Consider the following 20,935-nt stretch of genomic DNA (forward strand, 5'->3'; position numbering starts at 1 on the left):
CCCCCCCCCCTCTTCCCCAACAACTGCTACCCTTCCTCAAACCGACAGCAAATTAACGGGTTGGCGTGAATAGACATACGATGCAGGCGATGCATATCTCCTGCCCCCAGCTTGGTTACCGAATTGGTTGCGGAAGAAGATCGGGTACTGGGGCGGAATCATTGTGGGGCGTTGGATTGGGGGTCTACTGGGCTACCGACCGTTCTTCAAGGAGTATACCACGGACTGGGAGTACGCCGTGAAGAAGATGGAGTCTTCTTTCTTCACACGACGGCTGGTGGGGCACTCGTTCTCGTCCGCCATGGGTTGGGCGCAGCTGGAGGACTGTGCGCGTGCGTGGGGGGATGGAGGGGGCACAGATCGATTCGTCACACCTCACAATAAGCTACTGGACTAGCATGGGGTCTTTATGTAATATTAAAATGAGGAATGTCAGATGCTCAATGGTCATCGTTCGAGTCAATGCTCCCAATAACCGATGGAACGTAGTATGCCAGTTGGCCAATAAGCTAGTATCCGCTCAGCAGTCCCGCAAAACCGCGGGTATGCTGTACGATTCTATAACATTCCCTCCGTCTGTTAAATTTCCACCGGCGATGTTCCAATGCCATACTATACAAAGTTTGAGTTGATGAAGGATTGCAAGCACCAATTCCAATATATGATCCAGTGGGGATAACACAATACACGTTGATATGATTCGCAGGGGACACCTTGCCGAATGTAGGTTAAATATCTTGATATCCACCGGCTAAAACAACTGCCTGGTTTGAACTAGGTTCAAAGGGGTAACGGAATCAACCGTGATCGCCGGCGCATCTCACGTAACTTATGCGTAAGCAGAACTGAAGACGCTACCATACAAGTTTGTCGGACTCTATACCCAACAGGGAAGTACTTCGTCTGCCGCTTTGACTACGAGACGTAGGTCGTTAGTTAATAGGCCTCGCCAAAACAATTGGGTCCACTCACGGGGTTGAGCCGACCCGTTTCTTCACAGGCTGTGGGCCTCTAGTCTGAACCCGCGGGTTGGCTATGGCTATAGATCTTAAATCCATAGGGTCTTGGCGGGTCCCCGTGGCGGATCTAGAAGCGGAAGGACCCGACAACCAGTAGCAGTCAGCCATTCTTCCAGCTAATCTGATTGGCTGGCTGTTCCACATCTTCCTATTGGTCAGGAATCCATCCGGGGGAAGAGTCAGGTGATTGAGCTTTAACCTACTTTGTACAAGAGGACTCCGCCGCAGGGCTTCAGGACTCGACAGTCCCTCACCACTACCACTACCTCCATATGAGCCTTGACTGCAGAATTGAGCTCCGTTGTGCCGTCCTCTCGGTCTAGCTATCACCGCTGATACCCCACCCACTTCGGAATGCTGTACAATTTCGTTTCTATACGGTCAGCACCACTGGCGAAGCGGAGAAAAGTGCGTCGGGCATGCGACTTCTGCCGCCAGCACCGGGTCCGCTGCGATGGCAGATTACCCTGCGGCCAGTGTCTGACCAACAAGGTGCAATGTAACAAGCCTTCTCAGCATTCATATTCACACCAACATCCGAATCCCCATCCGCTCCCCTCGCCTGGAAATCGGGAGTTGCAACCGTCAGCCCCGTCCAGTTTCCCACATACCCAGGCTGCACCTCCATCCGCCCCCAACCAGGCTGTTCCGAGCCAGCAAGTGAGGCCCCAATTAAGTCCACCACAGACTCCATCTATACACCATGCTCCCGCCGCTCCTCTTTCACAGCACTTGGACTCATTCGCCAGCTTTATCTCTCGAGTGAATAGTTTCTGCACCGTGGTGTCGCAAATGTCGACCCATCCGTCTCCTCAACCCGTTGACTCAGCCCCTGCAGATGTTCCGTCTTCGTCACCAGATCTACTGAGGAGAGTAGAGCCACTTCGTTCACAGCTGACTTCGGACAGCCTAAATGAGCTTCAGACAACGCTCTTTGACATTTTCTGGACGCGATATCATCTCCTGATGCCAATTGTCAGTTCGGAGGACTTAGCAGGCAATGTGGATGGACGGTCCCAGCCGTTGCGACAGGCTTTAATGGCCTACTGTTTGCAATCGATTTATCATGCGGGGCTTCATAACCGCTTGCTGAGCATTCAGAAGGGCATGGTGTCATCAGACCATGGGGAGAATCCTTCTCAAAGCCCCCTGGTAGCTAAGCTCTTTGCTACCTTATTCCAACAAGCGCTGGCTACAAACAATGCCTATCTCCTTTACGCAGAGCCGACCCTGGCAGATGTGCAGCGGCATCTCTTCATGGCTGCCTTCCTGCTGAACGCGGGAGAACAGCAGGCGGCATATAATATCATTGGTATAGCCATGCGGCTCACACAGTCCTTCGACCTACAGCGCCTCCCGAGAACACATCTACCGGCACAAGAGGCGGAAATACGCCAGCGAATCTGGTGGAAGTTGGTCCATCTCGATTTCCATTGTTCCCGACTACTGGGAAAACCGATGGCTGTCTCCTTGAATGACAAGACAATCACCATCTCGCATCCGACACCTGAGTCTGCCGTGGCCGCCCCGGACCTCAGTTACTACTCGGCGTCGATCTCACTGACCGTAGTGGCAAGACAAGTGGCCGAGTCCCTAGAGAATCACTTGCATGCGGTATCAGGGACCGTCGACTCGGTCACCAAGATCGAGCGCTATGCGCACCATTTGTCGCGGGAGATCAAGCACCTGTACCAATGGAAAGATCGGATCCTGGAAGCAAAACTGTTCCCCTACATCACACTTGCCTGTGGAGCGTATCAACCCGAAGCGGCGACGGCTACCGAGGATGGGCTAAAGCACGATCATGATGCACGGCTGTCATTTCACCTGGCCCCAGCAGTCATCCTCCAGCGAACCCTCCTGGAGCTTCAGTATCATGACATTGTCCTTTGGGTTCATCATTCATTCATCCAGTTTCCAAGTCGTGGCTTGGTTCCGCAACGGAGTCCACAAGCCGATGTGCACGCCACCACGGCATTGCAACATGCGCTAACGGTCACGGATCTCATCCGTCTTCGGATGCTCTATCACGACGTATTTTATGGCTCCTCTGAGGTCTACCAGTACCTATGGAATGCCGTTCTCACACTCATAGGGTTTATGTTGGCCTACCCCTTATGCTACTGGTTCCCTCATGCTCAGCAGCATGTGGAGCGATCCCTGCAGATCTTCGAGGCCGCAGGGCCAGTAAACCCGATTGCATCCCGAGCGGCTCGCCTCACACGATATTTGCTGGGGCGGGTCAGTGCACTCATGGAGTTGCTCAGTTCGCAGTCGTCAGCCCCCAGTGATCGCCATGATGGTCGTGGCGTCCAACCCCTCGATCCTGTCGAACCCGAGAAGAAGCAGCAACCGCCTCCCTCGTTCACATCCGCGGATGATGCTTTGTGGTCCTGTGCCGATACTGTTGACCCCAGTATTTGGTATGGGTACTGCCACGAAATCAATGATATGCTCATGGATGTGCCCGAGATCTCGCTCGGTACCGAATTTTTGATGACATAGCTACCATTCTTGTTAATTATTGCCAGCATCATGCGTGCAATTCATACAGTGTTGAGAGTTCTATTTTCCTAGTCTAGAATGTATGGCATATGATAATCATGTACATGAAATCGGGTTAACAGGTAAGCTTCACCGATGAAAAGAGAGCAAGACCACCCTCGAAGAATGGGACAACTCAGTCCCTCGTTTAGATAAACTGACCAAGCGTTAGCTTCTCCGACGATGAGAACTCAGATTGCCGAGCTTCGAGCTCGGCAAAATCCCAATTGGCGGAGAGGTGGCGCCCATTGAGGTATTGCGGACGTTTCGCTGCCAAGTACACGGTCACAGCACTCGGTAGCTCCGCTATATCATAACATCAGAACATAATCTATACAATCTCATGGGTCGCTTAATGCAGCAGAGAAATGGTCTTTGAACTTACGGGTGTCTTTGGCGAATGGCTTAAATCCATCCAGCGTCATGCTAGTAAGGACAATGCCCGGAGCGAGACTGTAGGCGGCCACCCGGGGGTTCTCCGTTGCAACAAACTCGGTAAATTTGGCCACGCCGAGCTTACTGATAAAGTAGCTACTTAGTCCAGGCGGCGTCAGGGGGATCGTGGTGATGAGGTTCACTACGGTGGGTTGAAAGTCCGCGGCCTCATCCGCAATCAAGCGCAAGTATGCTGCCGTCATCAGGTATGTCCCCCGGACGTTAACCTCAAAGTCCTTCCACCATTCAGTGGGGTTAGCCTCAGCGACGGGCGCTACCGAAGTGAAGACGCCCGCATTGTTGATCAGGGTGTGTACTGCGGTTCCGAACTTCTCCTGGATAGTCGCAAAAGTCTGCGCCACTGCCTTTTCGTCGGTGATATCTGTCGACAGGGCCAGCACCTCGACGGAAGGGAATTCGGCTTGCACCAAGGCTTTTGTCTCTTCAGCTGTGTGAGCTGATTGGGTAATGAGCACCAGTCCCCTGACACCAGACTGTGCGTGCGCTCGTGCAATGGCCTGTAGAGAATCGTGAACGTCAGCCGTGGTTCCTTCGTCAGCGGAACAAAGTTGATTCTTACTCGTCCAATTCCCTTTCCTGCTCCTGTGACAATGGTTACTTTGCCTGTCTGGGATAGCTCTGACCGTGTGGGATCAATAGTGGGATGGACATCGCGGTAGTAGTTCTTAGTGATAGACCCCGCGCGGGTGAACTGATCAGGATCAATCTGGGAATCAGACATGGTGAATGGGGGAATTGAAGGAATTGGAGCAATTGTGTTCAACCTTTGTTTAACAACGAAAAATTCTCTCTTCTCCTGCGTTGGTTCTGCTATTTATTTGTTTTAGTACTACCCCTCGATGTTATCCGCGACTCCACCAAGGGTGGAGCTCGTCCCAACCCTAACCAGAGGGGGTAACCATTACCCCATTCGGTAACCCGACATGAACCCCTTTGATATGATGTTGGGACACTTCTTTTAAAACTCCCTCCAACAGCTCGCGATCCACAGAAATCCAGTCTCGCAATCGAGATTCTCAGCAGGTCAATCTCCCCATCATGGAGTCCTCGGTTGAAAGTAAAGAGTACGACTCCAGCGAAGAGACTCAGCATGATGCCGAGATCGATCGATTGGTAGACGATTTTCTTCAATACCAGACTTCCAGCGAATCGGAACGTTTGGGTGACATCATCTTCAAGGATCTGTCTGTCATCGGAGCCGGAGCCGGGGTTTGTTTTTCTATAGATACATTTATCTCATGACGTGGCGGACCACTAACTTGACCAGCATCAACGGATGCATGACGTCCCCGAAACGTTACAACGGCTGTCGAAGCTCACCAATCCTGCGACCTGGTTCTCGAGGCAGCCTCCTCCATCTCGGGCCATTCTCCAGCGGCTAACTGGTACCATTCGGCAGGGGGAGATGTTGATGGTCGTTGGCCGACCCGGCAGTGGATGTACCACCGTTCTGAAAGCCCTGGCGAACATGAGAGAGGAGTACTTGGCGATGGAGGGCGATGTCTGGTATGGGTCGATGGATGCCGGGACCACGAAGCAGGTCCGAGCCAACCAAGTGGCTTTCGTGGGTAAGAGAGCTCCTACATCCTCCATGCAAGCTCGCATAATGCTAAAAAGGTGCATGGATACATTATAGGAGAGGACGACATCCACTTTCCAACATTATCCGTCAGCACCACGCTTAAGTTTGCTCTCAATACCCGGCGTTCAATCTCCGATCCTGACCGCGCTCAACACCTCCAACAGGATTTACAAACTGTGCTTGAACTCATGGGTCTTGCTCAAGCAGCTCATGTCCGCATCGGGAGTGACCATATTCGTGGAGTGAGTGGGGGTCAACGTCGCCGAGTGTCTCTTGCTGAGGCGCTGTGCACTCGTGCAAGGTGAGTGAAATTCTGAATCTTCGCGAGAGCGGAGAAGGATTGCTAATCTTACCGTCACCCAGTCTATTTTGCTTTGATAATCCTACACGAGGTCTGGACTCATCCACCGCCATTCGCTTTTTGACCACCATGCGCAAATACACCACACGTGGTCAATGTATGACCGCAATGTCTCTCTATCAAGCCAGCGACTCGGCGGTCGCATTGTTCGACAAGGTCTTGGTCTTGAATGACGGTCATGTCGCATACTACGGCCCGGCGACTTCAGCCAAAGCTTACTTCGAGTCCATTGGATTCTACTGCTCTCCAAGGATGTCGGTCTCAGACTTTCTCGCATCGATGTCTGGAACTCCGGAAGGTCGGATCACTCGAGAGGACCTTGACAGGCCGGTGCCAATTCACCCGGCTGACTTTGAGACTCGGTTCAGGGAGAGCAGCTTCTACCGGCAGGCCGTGAGCACCGCCGCAACGCCGTCGCAATTGAAACCAGTCGGCAAACCAAAAGCTTCCGGGTACGCTCTGCCGCTCTACCGTCAGGTGTATGAGTGTACAGTCCGGCATTATCAGATTTTTCTGACTGACCGGGCCGCCTGGATCGCGGAGGCGGCCGGGACGATTATTCAAGCTCTGCTTTTAGGCACCTTGTTCCGCAATCAGAGAGCCGTGACGGAGGGCCTCTACACGCGCGCCTCGGCCCTCTTCTTCTGTGTCCTGATTATGGGCTTACAGGCCTCCGCTGAGTTTGGAAATACTTTTGTCCAGCGCCCAATCTTGCTCAAGCAGAAGGCCTTGCGGTTCTACCGGCCCGGGGCCTACGCGCTCGGCCAGATCCTCGCGGATGTACCCTGGAAATTTATCTTCATCATGTACTCGCTCCCCATCTACTGGATGATCAACTTCCAACGCACAGCGGGGCATTTCTTCACATGGCTCGTCTGCCTCTATATGGGCCTCATGGCACTGAGTGTCATGTTTCGGGCCATTGCCGTCTTCACCAACTCCATCACTCGAGCCATTCTCCCCGTCGGTCTTTTGCTAAATGTGTTTATTATCTATACGGGCTTTTACATCACTCCCCCGGGCATGAAGGTCTGGCTCTTTTGGATCCGCTACCTTGATGTAAGTCTGAAAGATGAGGTCCAGAATGCACGTGTGAGAAGAATGTGCTAACCTGCTAACCTTCTAAACCAGCCGATGTACTATATATTCGAGTCTGTCGCTCTCAATGAAATTGGAACTAGCTCTTATCAGTGTAGCACCAAGGATATCGTTCCCCGGGGAGCGGCATACAATGAGACCAATTATCAGGCTTGTGCAATGTCTGGGTCCGTCCCTGGCGAATTGAGCCTTGCTGGAAGGCTGTATTTGATGGCCGAGTACGGATTCAAGCACACGCACTTGTGGCGGAATGTCGGGATCAATGCTGCCTTCTTCCTTTTCTTTTCGGTCGTGGTAATGTGCGTCTGCCCCCTTCTTGACGAATATATAGGTCAACTTAATGGTCGCTGACTTTATTCGTATATGCAGGATTGGGATGGAGCGATTCCGTCATGCTGCTGAACACATGTCAACGATCTTTTACCGGAGGCTACCGTCCTGGGTGAGAGCATCGGCCTCGCGCTCCGCAGACATTGAGGAACCACCAATGGCCTCAGAGACAAAAGAGTCCAAGCCCAGCTCCAACCACGATGTGACAACGATCGGCCGTCTCGAGGCGACCCAAAGCGTGTTTGCATGGCAAGGACTATCACTTCAGCTTGACGATGACAAGCGTTTGCTTCACGAAGTCTCAGGTAAGGCCTTGCTGGGTAGTATTCAGAGGGGGAATGCGTCTCACCATCTTCTTTTTTCATAGGGTGGCTTCAGCCTGGGAAAATGACTGCGTTAATGGGCATGTCTGGTGCGGGCAAGGTAAGTCATGTGGAAGATCTTGAGCAGGCCGTGGTGTGCGCATAGAGTCCCCCAGGCTGACTGAGCCGGTGTTTGTATAGACTACACTTCTTGATACCCTCGCTCAGCGAATCCAGATTGGGCGTTTATCCGGAGGGCTCTATCTGAACGGGCAGACTCTTCCGGCATCGATGGGACGGCGCACAGGATTTGTCCACCAGAACGATATCCACCTGGCATCATCCACGGTTCGAGAAGCTCTCCAGCTGAGCGCATGCCTCCGTCGTCCGGCAACGGTTTCCTGGGAAGAGAAGATGGATCACGTGGAAATGCTGATTCAACTCTTGCAGATGGAGGATATCGCTGAGGCCATCATCGGAGTGCCTGGGGCGGGATTGAATCTCGAACAGCGCAAGCGCGTCAGTATCGGAGTTGAACTAGCTGCCAAGCCGGACATTGTTTTGTTTCTCGACGAGCCCACATCCGGCTTGGATGGCAATTCTGCGCTCTCCATCGTGCAACTCATGCGCAGGCTCTCCGACGCTGGGCAGACCATCCTCTGCACGATTCATCAGCCCTCTGCCCAGATGATTGAACAGTTTGACAATTTGCTTCTGTTAGTGCCTGGCGGCAAGACAGTTTACTTCGGGCCGTTGGGCTCTCGGTGTCAAAAGATCTTGGATTATTTCGCTCGCTATACGCGGCGCTGCGGAGAGACCGAAAATCCAGCGGATTACCTTTTGGCAGTCAGCGCCGAGCCTGACAAAGACTGGTTTCAGGTATAGTGTTCTCACTCCAATCCCTACCTTCCCCCGTTGACGTTATTGTATCATGCACTTACTCGAATCTAAACTCCTGGACGAAATAGACTTGGCAGGGGTCGCCCGAGTATGGTTCCACGCAAGAGCAGCTGCAGAGGTTACTCCAGGTACAGGAGGTCAAAGAGTCCTCGTCGTCAGACCCTGATCGGACATATGCGGCGTCTTATCTCGACCAGCTTCGCGTCGTCACGCAACGCGCTTTCACGAATTACTGGCGTGACTCGGACTACGTGTTAGGCAAAATCCAGCTCAACATCTGGATGGGACTGATGAATGGGCTCACTTTTCTTCAGCTGTCCAACGATCTGACCGATGCCCGCGGACGGATGTTTTCGATCTTCGTCGGTGTGATCACGGGCCCCGTACTCAGTCTCCAGATTGAACCTCGCTTCATCCTCTTGCGTGACCAATTCCTGGCGCGGGAGAATGAGTCGCGTGTGTACCACTGGAGCATCTTCACCATCAGTGCGCTGCTTGTCGAGATCCCGTTCACCCTCCTGGGCGGGCTGATCTACTGGCTTCTCTGGTACTACATGGTTGGGTACCTCACCGTGTCGACCCGCGCCGGGTATGCCTTCCTCATGTACGAGCTGTACTCGCTGTTCGTCGCGAGTCTCGCTCAACTGACTGCCTCCCTGTTTCCCACCGTTCTTGCCGCACAGGTGGCAACGGGGTTCATCTGGCTGGTGGTCAACACCTTCAACGGCCCCCTCTCGCCGCCGCCTCTGACTCCGCGCGGATGGCGGTGGTTCTACAATATCTCCCCCCTATTCTACTTCATCGAGGGAATTGGGACGAACGCTATGCATGCGCTCCAAATCACCTGCCGCAATTCCGAGCTCACCACTTTCGAGGCGCCCGTCGGAGAGACATGTGCCTCCTACACAGCCGAATTCTTCGGTCTGGCGAATTCCACCGGTTATCTGGTTGATCCCAATGCGACAGGGCTGTGCGAATATTGTGCCTATGCGGATGGAGACGAATATGTTAGTATTTCTTTCTCGGTCCCTGTTCCCTGTTGTGAACAAAGCTAAACAGTTTTCCTTTCAACCAAATAGGTCCAGCAGTATGACATGAGCTATTCACAACGCGGTAACAACGTCGGTATCTTCATTGGATTCATCCTGTTCAACTATACCATGGCGGTGCTGGCGACGTACCTCATCTTTATCTTCAAATGGCGGAAACGCCGGTCGAATTGATTGGGGGAGGATTCCTACAAGACGTGTAAATTCGATTGCCACAGCGACTAACTGGTGCGCAGCCTGGGAAGCTGGTGGTTTGCTTTTTGCTGGTACCAGCAATAACTGGAGGTGAGAAGTTAGTTCTTAATTTCACATCCAAACCAGAGAGTGGAGGGCTGTATGGGCTAAGTTCAATGTGCCGGATTTGACGATACCCCTTGTTTCTTTCTGTAAAAATAGCAAGCAATTGCACCACCAAAACGTACAATGCTAAGAAGGTGAGCCGAGAGAGTATTCTAAGCTATTTTTGGTATTTTCTGTCTGCTGGGATCAGAATGGGGTGAGCGCCCGATCAATCACCCCCATGATTCCTGTCTTCTCCGTGCTAGAAATACCCATCACAGTTATAAAACCAATTACGCTAGCCGAATGTAGTGAGACTTTAGGTGGAGCATAGGTCAGTATATAAAGGGACGGGAAAGGAGACATTGCTCCTCTACATGTTCAGGTGACAATGCCTTCCCTCATCCATAAAATGTTCCTGAAGTAGCGTAACAGATGGGCCACAGAGTAAAAAGTAGCATATATCCTGCAGCTTAGAACAATATCCCGCAGCCTAACCCCATCCCCCAAGCTTGGAATCGTATAGTGCTGTATACTACCTGAATATTTTCCTGACTACTGTGAACGCCTTGGATCTATCCTCTGCAGCCTTATCTAACTCGTCTTAAGTGCTTTGGATACAGTCAATTAGGTTAAGGCGTCATGTGTTCGTCTCCACATATCCAACCCGGCCTGACGATCAGGCGCCCCATCAGGCTAAGCAATTCAAGCTTTTCATTCCTATAGGTTAGCTCGTAAAAACATTACCCATCTTGGTATAGGTAAAAGCAGGCTTTCCATTTGAGCTGAAATGTTGTCAAAAATGCCTCATCACAAATGGCCCTGTGATATCGACACAGCTGTCGATCTGCCCTGAATATGGACAACTTGGGATGCCTAGAGCGTTGGAATTTCTAACCAAAGAGCCTTCTGGTGCTGATAAATAGTCAAGGAAAGATGGAAAGAAGAGAGTTTTCAGATTCAATTCTTCTCCAGAGCCGTTCCCACACGGACCTTACTTGGCTATGGCTAAATTGAGTGGCATCACCGCACACGCCCTCAGTTTACTAGTGTTGCTGTTTACAAGTTCCACCCTTGCAGCTTACAACTCGCTCTGGTCACCGTCGCAAAGTGGTGAAGTAGTTGGATACTCACGAGTGATTGAGATCCATCATGCAGGCGACGCAAATGGAAAGCTGCTTGCTACTTTTGAACACTCGCACGCCGACAACGCACCGAGTCACTATATCATTCGGGAGAGCACCGATGATGGCACAACATGGGATACAGTGACAACTGTGCTCGCCTCGGGTGACCCTCCAACAACGCATTACTACCAGCCTTTCCTGTTCGAGTTCCCCCAGCAGCTGGGGAAGTATGCCGCAGGTACTATCCTCTTGGTAGGAAATTTGGTGAACGCGAGTGTCAGCGACTTCTATTCCTGGCGATCCACGGATCATGGCAAAACATGGGATCAGATTGGCGTTTGGCAGCAGGGCTGGCCGGACAAGCACGTGAATAAATCCCACGGTATATGGGAGCCATTCTTGTTCTTAGATAACCAGAGCAATCTCGTGGCTGTTTTTTCAGATGAACGCAGAAACGAAGTCCATTCTCAAAAGCTCGTCCGAGCTATCTCGAAAGACGGTGGTGGCAGCTGGGACAATGCCACGGATATTGTTGTTGGCTCTGAGCAGACTTTCCGACCTGGAATGGCGACCGTCGCCAAGATGGGTAATGGAGAGTATTTTATGAGTTATGAGTGGTGTGATTCCAGAAATTATCCAGCTACGTGCCAGGTGCACGGAAAAACATCCAAAGACGGGATTACATGGGATACAAGTGACGAGGGAGTGCTTGTTGCTTCCCCTGATGGTGTTGGAGCATACGACAGCCCATATAGTATCTGGGATCCCGTGGGGAAGCAGTTGATTGTATCTAGCTTCTCAAAAAGACGTCCCTCCAATGCTCCATACTTCGAAAAACCCCCTCACCTCCTAGAAGACCGGCGTACCGTCCACATCAACCTGCAAAACGGCACTGGTAACTGGCACTGCGCATCAGCACCCTGGTATGCTCCAAGTTCAGAGCATTGCACCTCGAATTACAGTCCCAACATGTTGCAACTGCCAAATGGAACCATCTTGTACTCAGCCAGGGCGCCGGCCAACATCCAAGGCGAACCATGTTAAGAGAGTACTGGCGCAGCATCTATCGGAATCCTACCATACCGATCTGACTTTCCCGTCACTGGTGACGCTGGGTGGATTGACTTCGACCAGATCTGGTCCGTTGCCGGCGATCAGTACACATTTCCGCCACCAGGCAGTGAGCCCGGCACAATGGTTCTGACAGGTTCGTCGGGATGGACAGACTATGAGATCAGTGCAGATGCCATCGTGGCGAGTTCATCTGGTGTAGTAGGTCTCATGGCGCGGGCATCCCATCTGGACAATTGCTCCCAAGGGCATCACACGATATACAGCTGCAATCGATAGCAATCGTGGCAATTTTACCTTGTACAAAGTAGGTGATCAAGGAGCCACCACCCTGCGCTCAACGCCTGTTCCTGGTGGCATCCAGACGAATCAAAAATATCATCTATCCCTCTCCGTGAAGTCTGCCACCCTTTCTGCCACCGTGACCGGAAGTGGAGGGGCGACGACGAAGTTGTCCGTCACTGATGATGGCGTGGGACGGGGGATGGCAGGATTGTTTGGCAGCTATGGCAGCGGCGGTTTTAGCAATGTTCAAATTCAAAGTCAGGCTGGAGCTATGTAGTGTGCATGGTTAGTCTAATTCACCCATTGGAATATGACTTTCCACTCAGCACCTTTCTCTGTCCTTCTTCCTTCCCCACCACCCATTGCAACGACGTTGGTTTTTATCCATTCAATTAACCTTCAGGTAGACTGACATCTGGCTAGGTTAGATTAATGGGGTCGGTTGTACCCAACTGCTAGGTTATAGCTAGGGTAATGGAATTTCTATACCTAACGACCGTTAAGAGCTACAAAGGTAATGGTATCTTGTTCAAGGGTAAGTCCATACTATTTTGTAAACTGAAATACTCCGTTCGACTATCATTGTACATAATATTCTTTTCAAATTCAAGTTGAAATTATGTGAATAAAAGCTCTCTAGGACTAGAAATAACATATCCAACACTACTAAGCTGTACTACTTGAAGCCAAGTAAACCAAGCTAGAAGATTAAAAGAACGACTAGTTATATATTTCCTTGGCCAGACTGTTCAGCAGCGAATGTTGCATATCACAGCGAGGCTAAGATTATATCATTCGCTGAGACTTGTGCATGGCCGTCTCTCGGGAAGGGCATGTCGGTCGCGTCTGGTTGAATTCAACAGGAACGAACGAGTGGGATAGAATTAGAACAAACTTCATACAATTCTCTTTTACTTCAAATAGTGGAAACGCCGATCGATTTCACTGGAGCAGAATTTATTCGGGACATATAAATACGACTACCACAACAACTAAATACTGTGCAACGTCGAAAGCCGCTGTTTTGATTTTATCGTCGGTACTAGCGATAACTGTAGATAAAGTGTTAGTCCCTTTTCTGGGCCAGGCTTCCTTCCAAGGTTCTAATACGTTACAATAACCCACACCGGTGCCATCGAGTAGCCCTAACAGAGTCAACAGCCAAGCCCACCCAATTACTACCCATTCCGTCCCTCCCTCCCGGAGCAGGACCATCTTAGAGAGTTATTTAGAACAGATAGACGTTCTGCCCTGTGGAGATTCTTCAGTAGCCCGCTTTGTTGCCATTAGCATGACTCCGGCCCAATCGTAGAACGGCCCTGGAAAGATGTTCGCTTCAGCAAAGGATCCGTATGATAGGGGTCTCAGTTCTATGGTTGATCTTTGCTTGCCATAAAGAATAGCTCACACGGGAAATGCTGATCTATCTGTTCGTATGTGCTGATTGGAGGGTCTGTCTCAACCGTGCAGCCCTAGTCAACGAAGGGCGCAGGGACAGCTGAAAGGCCCCGTTTGGATCGTTTGCGAGAGACAGAGGCTGGGTGCCTCCCTCGTCAGCAAATCACTCCGCTGGCACGTTTCTCCTCTGAAGCCCTGGAGAAGAGATGACTGTCCCCTTCTCTCCAATACCCGGTGTTCGTAGCGCACCAGGAGGCTGGACATCCGTCGTGTGCCCACCCCGACAGCGGGCTTGGGATTTTAGTATGGAACGTCCTACGCCTTCTTGGTCGGGTCACTGACCGTATCACGTGGTGATGGTGGTGCCTGAGATGCCGGCCGTGATCTTGGAATGATTTGATATCAAACCCTAAACGACGACTTGGTCCATTTCGGCCCCCACCGTTCTAAGGCCCCACCGCCTGGATTAGGTAAAAGGGCTAGATTAGGAAAAAGGGCTGGATTAGGAAAACGGACTGATTAGGAAAAAGGACGAATTAAGCAAAAGGACTGATGAAGAAAACGAAAGTCTGGCCCAACGTCCGATGTCGACCAAACATCGCGTGTGCACCGCGAGTGGATCTCACGTCAGACCGCAGCCGTGAGGAGTTTGCCTGGACTGACTATGTGGGTCTTGCTGGATGAGTCCCTCGAAGCGATATCAAATCAAGATGAACCGGGAGGAGTTTGCGCGCTGGAGCAGTTGTGGTGACGAGAGCAAGGAGATTGGAAAGATCTCCGGTGATCCCTCGGTAGGAAAGTGGAATACGGGCTCTCTCAGGGTGGCCGTAGGAATTCAGCTCATTCGGGTCCTTCCAGATAGTCTTCCCCGGTTCGCTCGAGAGATCACTTGATCGTAACAAGGCATGCATGTGGGCAAAAATGGAAAACGAGGAGAGATGGATGCGCGAGCTCTCAGCTGCTACGACTATCATTAAGTCAGGAAGTCATTCAACTGGGACACAATGCATGAATGATCCTGCCAATCGATGGTGTCGGAGGGGTGGAGTCGACATAGCTAAGTTGATTCCCCTGGCTTCGGTCGAGTGACAAGGCTGCAACTGAGACATGCAAGACCCTAGCTGCATGCTGACCACCGGGACAATCTTCACGGACAACCACACTGACAAATATCCGGAGGATCTGGGGTATATAAAGGCGAGGGCATCCCGTCTTCCTCTCTGCTCCTCTTCATCGCTTCCGGCTCCAGTCTGCAGTGCTTTTCCATTCCTGGTCTTGAAGCATTCATTTGCGCCATCTTGTTGTTTTGCTTTTCGGCTCTCCTCCATCCTCTGCTCTCTCGATGTTGCTGACCAAGGCGACGATCCTGACGCTGAGTGTATGCTCTGCACTCTCGTCCGCCCAGCCGGCGACACCACCGTCGGATACCGATGGCCCCAACCCATTGATCGACGGGCAGTCCTGGCCGCATCGGTGGTTCTCCTACAACCTCGACAACAGCGAGAACTTTGACCTCGCCACGTTCGAGGCCGCCGAGGACGCCGACGTCCCGACCACCACCACACCGACGCCCACCAACGGGACCTTGGTCACCCGCACCAACGTGAAAGCCTGCGAGAACAGCATCGCACACCGGTTTTCCTGCTCGTCCATCAGCATCGCGGCCATGTTCGCGGCGCAGCTGGCGGGACAGATTTACACTGCCTCTCGCCAGCATGACTGCGGCACGCACTCCGGCACCATTGATGGCTGGCGCTGGGAGTTCCACGCCACCGGCCGGAACTGCGACACCACCGCCCAGCAGAAGACCATCGAGGGTGCCATATACAAATACCTGAAAGACGTCGAGCGCAACAACGTTTGTGGGACCATGTGCGTGGAGCTGACCCACGGGGGCACCTGGCATGGGTACTTGAAGTTCGGGAAGGCGGAAAACTTTGAAGCGTCCGCGTACTGTGGGCCCAAGCTCGGGTTTAGCAATTGTGCGTCTGGCGGGAAGAATGATGCTCCTTGAACTGGCTATCTGTATTTTCATAGGTGTGTCAAGACAGGGGGGGATAAGGAGGGTTTTAGACGGTTGCTGTTTGAGGTTTGCTGTGCGATAGTCTTCCCTAGAGGGGTACCCGAGTATACGTTCAGCTTGCTGTAGGGACTTTCCTAGACCCTGATTCGCTGGCCAGAGACCTAGTAGGAATATTCTTAGATTTGTTTTTCAATAACAGTCTTAATATAAAAATTGTTTTGAAATTCTTGTGGTAATTGACTATATTATATTTACCGTACCAAGCTATAAATATATTTCAAAATTAGAATTATGAAAATAAGCCTACATATTTATTAATATAGTTACCTAATAATTAAAAAAACTAGAAATACATATTGCAATAGAGTAAGATTAATTATAGAGTGTTCAGTTAATTGGCTCTTATTCATCTGTCATACCCTATTATAATCAGCCCTGCCGATGCCACTGCTCCTTTGTAGGACACATTGGCTTATGGAGCTTAAGCATTTTCCGTCCTATGCTTTTCCACTAATTGAAGGCTGTACCCTAGTTCCATCCTTACAAGATGGTACTACTCTGATTGGTAGCATTAAGGAATACAACAAGTTTGCAACGGTAGAGCGTTACTACAATATTCCTTAAACCTAAATCTAGTCCAAAGCTTGAGCCTCACACATCTTACTATACATCCCACCCGTGCCAATCAAATCAGAATGTGATCCCATCTCCATGATCTGACCTTGGTGAAACACACAGATCACATCCGCATCCTTGATCGTACTCAAGCGGTGCGCAACAGCAACCGTAATCCGATCTCCATCCGTCGCTGCAGCAAGCCCCGCATGCACAACCCGCTCACTCTCAGTATCAAGTGCACTCGTAGCCTCATCTAGAAGAAGAATCTTTGGATCGCGGATCAACGCTCTTGCAATTGCAATACGCTGCCTCTGACCCCCGGAAAGCTGTGATCCGCCAAACCCAACTAGCGTAGCCAACCCATCGGGAAGAGACGACACAAAGTCCCATGCATTGGCGGCGCGAAGGGCAGACTCAATTTGACTGTCTGTCGCCTCCAGATCAGCCCGGGCATCGCATCCGAGACCCAATGCGACGTTTTCGTATATGGAGACTGGGAAGAGGTCTGGTTGCTGTTGTACGAGCGAGACAACCTTGCGATAGAGGCGTGGACTGAAGCTTGGTAGAGGTGAGGAGTTGAGTTTGATCGAGCCGGCGGATGGATCGTAGAATCTTTCCAAAAGGGCTATGACTGTTGATTTACCACACCCCGAGGAGCCAACGAGAGCTATAAATTGGCCTTTTGTGACCTGGGGAGTTTAGTATCCATTCACGAGACCGGGAAGGGTAACACGTACGCTGAGATCAAGGCCTTTAAGAACAGGAATTTCGGGTCGACGAGGATAGGAGAACTTGACCTTATCCAGATCAAGGGCAAGCACTATACCCGGGCCCTGTTCGCGGCTTCCATCTCTCTCCCGCACTGTTTTCTGAAGATCATTCAGCCAGAAGAGATAGTTTGCGGCGTTGACACCCTTGGTGATGCTCGTAGAAAACTGGAATAGCTGTGACGCGCTCTGCCCGGAGAAGAACACCCCCAAAAAGGCGACAAAGAATGCGTAAAGGCTAACTTCACCAAACGACAACAGCCGACATCCATACCAGAAGCCAAGAGCCAGGAACCAATACTCGGCAGATTGTGTAAAGGCAAAGCTCGCCATTACCGCAAACAACGGGCGCTTCAAGTCAGCCATCGCTGTATCCAGTTCTCTCGTGTATCTTTCCAATACAGAATGCTCTATCGTAAGCGACGAAATCGTGCGAATGGAAGTAACCGCCTCCGACGCAATAGACGCGCTAACTGAATAGCGCTTGGAAGTATGCCGATCAAGCTTCGCATCCAGCCTGATCTTCAGATACCCTGAGCCAACCAACGGAGTAAGACCCGCACATGTAACGACCAGACCAAGTTTCCAAGAGTAAACGAGTGCCAACACCGCACATGCGAGAACATTTAAGGCGGCAATCAAGACAAGACCGATGTTATACCCCATCAGCTCGAGGATGGCCTGTGGGTTTGAATCCACTCTCGCAACAAGTGCACCGGTACTGTTTTCGTCGCGATCGAAGAATTCAATATCTTGTTGGAGGATGTCGTGGAGGCATTGTTTCCGGAGCTTGTGGCCTAGATGCTGGGCGACGGTATTGGTTGCGTAGCCGAGAATGAAGTACGATATGAGACAGCCAGCAGCGAGAACGATGAACATAGTGGCGAGGAAGTTGCCCCTGTGTTCTAATTCCGCCATTGGCAGGGTCAACATCTCAACCACACTCGAGAGGAGAATCGCTTGGCCCGGGAAGGTTGCCCCTATTTTTGTGATTAGAAAGGGAATGGATGGCACGCGAGCGCTTTCGTTCACTTACCACCAACTATGCATCCAGCGAAGACCAGACAGTACACGTAGCGAAGCTCGGATGTCTCCCGAAGGAGACGATAGATGACAAAAATGATGTTTCGTTGCTTGTAGTCGTCATAATTGGCATAGTCATTCTGCGTAATGTTTCCATTGTGTTTGTCGACCCAGCTGTATGATGCTGGGACCGAGAGTTTAGTCACGGAATCTACTTTCTCATCGTTGACAGACTCGGACTCCAACTTTGCTTCTAATTGACTCGACACAGCCAGGTCTTGTGCTCTCACAAGTTGAGCATATTTTCTGCCACGTGCAAGCAAAGAATCGTGTGTTCCCTGCTCGACGATGCAACCCTTTTCCATAACGATAATGCTATCAGCCTTCCGGATGGTCGCCAGTTTGTGGGCAATGACAATCGTCGTCCGACCTTTTGTAGCCTCATCCAGGGCCTTTTGAACGACACTTTCGGTATGCGGATCTACAGCACTGGTGGCCTCATCCAGGAGAAGAACCTTCGGCTGAGAGACAACACTTCGAGCGATAGCAATACGTTGCTTTTGACCACCCGACAAAAGGTCACCACGTTGGCCGATCTCGGTATTGTAGCCATTTGGGAGGTTAGCGATAAAATCATGCGCAAAGGCCATGGTGGCGGCGTCTTGGATTCGTTCCATTTGCTGACCCCTAGGGGCATGTTCCCACTTGGTGCCGACAAGTCCTTGCTTGATGTTGTCGAACACAGTACCCTGGAAGAGGATTGGCTCTTGCTGGACGAGACGGACGTTTTGCCGGAGCCAGCTGAGATTCAACTCGTCGAGTGGGTGGCCATCCAATTTTATGGTTCCTGACGCAGGGTTATACCAACGCTCGAGAAGGCCCACAATCGTACTCTTTCCAGACCCAGATTGACCCTGCGAAAGATTCAGCTTGAAATCAGGCCCAGACTTCATCATTTACTCACCACCAGAGCAGTGACCTTGCCAGCCGGGGCTCTCATGGAGAATCTGTCCAGAACCTTCGCCTCAGGCCGCGTTGGGTATGCAAACGTAACATCGGTCAGCTCAATATCCCCTACAACCTCCAAGGGCTGATGGCCGATAGTATCATACGGATCAATTTCAGACTTGCGATCCATCAAATGAAACAGCGTACATGCCGCAGAGGCGGAGCGGGTGAAGTCAACCATGTAGGGGGTAAGCATGGTCAGCTGCGTCGCAGCGATAATGACCGACATAATAACACTGTGCTGTCAGCAGCCGGCCGATCGATTCAAAATGGGGAAACCCACGTAAAGATACCCCCCGTTTCCACAATTTCCCCCCGAGACAACATGCGGATACCTTGCCAGAAGGCCAAACCGTAGCCCAAATAGACGATGCAGTACTCAGCGGAGAAAAACGTGCCAAATATGACCGACAGCTTGCTGCCAATCTTGTGAGCACTGGACAGGTGCTCGTCAAATCTGTCAAGGAGCCTATCTCGAATTTCAAAGGCATGCGCAGTCCGCACGCTGGAGAGGATACTCTCCGCAAAGGCGTTAGCCTTCGTGTTGGTCTGAAGGATCTGATTCTCATAGACTCCCATGAAGCCTCCCGCAATACCATTCACGGTGAGCGTTGCCGGGGCAATGCAGAGGCATATCAGGGTCAGTTTCCACTGCACGACGAAAGCGATTATGAATGCCGTGATGAACGCTGCGATGCCTTGCAAAGCAAGACCGAGTTTCTCACTAATTCCACCCTGAATCATGCGCCCGTTGGAGGTCGCTTGGGTTGCGATCGAGCCACCAGTCCCAACATCGAAGAATGCTACTTCCTGGCCAAGAGCCGACCTGAGATATTCATTTCGAATGTTCCGAGTAATGATGTGGGCTGTGTGGGTAAAGAGCGTGTTATAGATATAAGAAAGGACGAAGCGGGCAATGCCGAGGTAGACAAAGTACAGAGCAAGCTCTGACGCTTCCGAGCGAAGTTGGTCTGGAGTGGATTGGGATGATGTGAAGTCGGTGACGCTGGTGACGAACTGGCCTAATATGAGGGGTTGGAAAGCGATGCCGGCACCAGAAGCAACGGCTGCGACGCTGGCGACAGTCTGTAATGAGAGCTCGAAAGGCCCGGCATACCGGAAGATTCGCTTGTAGGCGGCGAACGAGCCTTCGGGCGCCTCTGAAGTTGGCGCTGTCGCCCCCTTTTCGCTTTCAATCGCTTCAGTATCCATGCGATACTCTGCGGGATTGCTGACTATGTAGAGACTGACGGACAACCGAGAACTTGAGGTCTTCTGGAATTAAGGGCGCCATTTGAGCTTATATAGCTACGACTAGTAAAGAACAGGGGATGCCTCTCATTTCGGGGCGCGATATACGGTGTCCGCATGCTTGGCAGATGTTGATTAGGTCTGGGGTTGTATAGGTTGTATAGAGCAAAGTGCCCAATCCAATCATTAGGGTCTGGGCCGTCGGGCGTGGATTTCACGGGCTCCGTCACCACCCAAAATCTTGGATCAGCGGAGCCCATCCATGGATGTGGGGGTCCAGAACCAATCACGGATTCGTCGAGTCATGGTCGAAGTGTTATTTTTTTTTTCGGCACTTTTCGCGCGGGCACTCCTTCGGGATTAGAGCCATCCACGTGGCCAATGGATGCCCTCAGTAATGGACCTCAATCTTGGCCTCTACGGATATTTGGGGACCCTCTTTCA

General features: G+C 51.4%; 6 protein-coding genes across 6 annotated transcripts in view; 5 read left to right on the forward strand and 1 right to left on the reverse strand.

Moving 5' to 3' along the window:
* The window catches only part of BDV38DRAFT_273118 (uncharacterized protein), a gene marked incomplete at both ends in the record, with an annotated part of 1,044 nt that extends 647 nt beyond the window's left edge, over positions 1-397 (forward strand). Inside the window, one exon of the mRNA XM_032057618.1 lies at positions 74-397. Within this exon, the coding sequence (XP_031911145.1) occupies positions 74-397 (324 nt within the window). The remainder of the gene's footprint in view (positions 1-73) is intronic.
* A 976-nt stretch (positions 398-1,373) lies between these two features.
* Positions 1,374-3,619, forward strand: BDV38DRAFT_294904 (putative transcription factor; the record flags this gene model as incomplete). The annotated part of the gene is made up of 1 exon (XM_032062604.1): positions 1,374-3,619. One exon carries the CDS (start codon positions 1,374-1,376, stop codon positions 3,522-3,524), a length of 2,151 nt encoding a protein of 716 aa, XP_031911146.1. The 3' UTR covers positions 3,525-3,619.
* Positions 3,620-3,775: 156 nt separating this feature from the next.
* On the forward strand, positions 3,776-9,815 carry BDV38DRAFT_294906 (P-loop containing nucleoside triphosphate hydrolase protein; the record flags this gene model as incomplete). Its single annotated transcript, XM_032062605.1, has 11 exons — positions 3,776-4,090; positions 4,136-4,204; positions 5,335-5,587; positions 5,656-5,902; positions 5,965-7,021; positions 7,094-7,359; positions 7,430-7,695; positions 7,758-7,813; positions 7,894-8,571; positions 8,661-9,599; positions 9,672-9,815. The coding sequence occupies exons 1-11, from the start codon at positions 3,932-3,934 to the stop codon at positions 9,813-9,815; spliced, it is 4,134 nt and encodes a 1,377-aa protein (XP_031911147.1). The 5' UTR covers positions 3,776-3,931.
* A 1,109-nt stretch (positions 9,816-10,924) lies between these two features.
* Positions 10,925-12,091, forward strand: BDV38DRAFT_273122 (sialidase family protein; the record flags this gene model as incomplete). The annotated part of the gene is made up of 1 exon (XM_032057619.1): positions 10,925-12,091. The coding sequence occupies one exon, from the start codon at positions 10,925-10,927 to the stop codon at positions 12,089-12,091; it is 1,167 nt and encodes a 388-aa protein (XP_031911148.1).
* A 3,330-nt stretch (positions 12,092-15,421) lies between these two features.
* Positions 15,422-15,961, forward strand: BDV38DRAFT_253363 (uncharacterized protein). The gene has a single exon (XM_032055230.1). It carries the CDS (start codon positions 15,468-15,470, stop codon positions 15,813-15,815), a length of 348 nt encoding a protein of 115 aa, XP_031911149.1. The 5' UTR covers positions 15,422-15,467; the 3' UTR covers positions 15,816-15,961.
* Positions 15,962-16,456: 495 nt separating this feature from the next.
* BDV38DRAFT_285289 (ABC transporter ATP-binding protein) lies at positions 16,457-20,452 on the reverse strand (the record flags this gene model as incomplete). Its single annotated transcript, XM_032060458.1, has 5 exons — positions 16,457-17,131; positions 17,180-18,189; positions 18,246-19,146; positions 19,197-19,476; positions 19,524-20,452. The coding sequence occupies 5 exons, from the start codon at positions 20,450-20,452 to the stop codon at positions 16,457-16,459; spliced, it is 3,795 nt and encodes a 1,264-aa protein (XP_031911150.1).
* Positions 20,453-20,935: the final 483 nt, after the last annotated feature.

The sequence above is a fragment of the Aspergillus pseudotamarii genome (genome assembly GCF_009193445.1).
Source record: "Aspergillus pseudotamarii strain CBS 117625 unplaced genomic scaffold BDV38scaffold_47, whole genome shotgun sequence".
Classification (NCBI taxonomy): Eukaryota; Fungi; Ascomycota; class Eurotiomycetes; order Eurotiales; family Aspergillaceae; genus Aspergillus; species Aspergillus pseudotamarii.

Bases quoted from the DNA above. Each gene is read 5' to 3' on its own strand.
- BDV38DRAFT_253363 (XM_032055230.1), top strand. From the start codon at position 15,468: ATGTTCGCGGCGCAGCTGGCGGGACAGATTTACACTGCCTCTCGCCAG.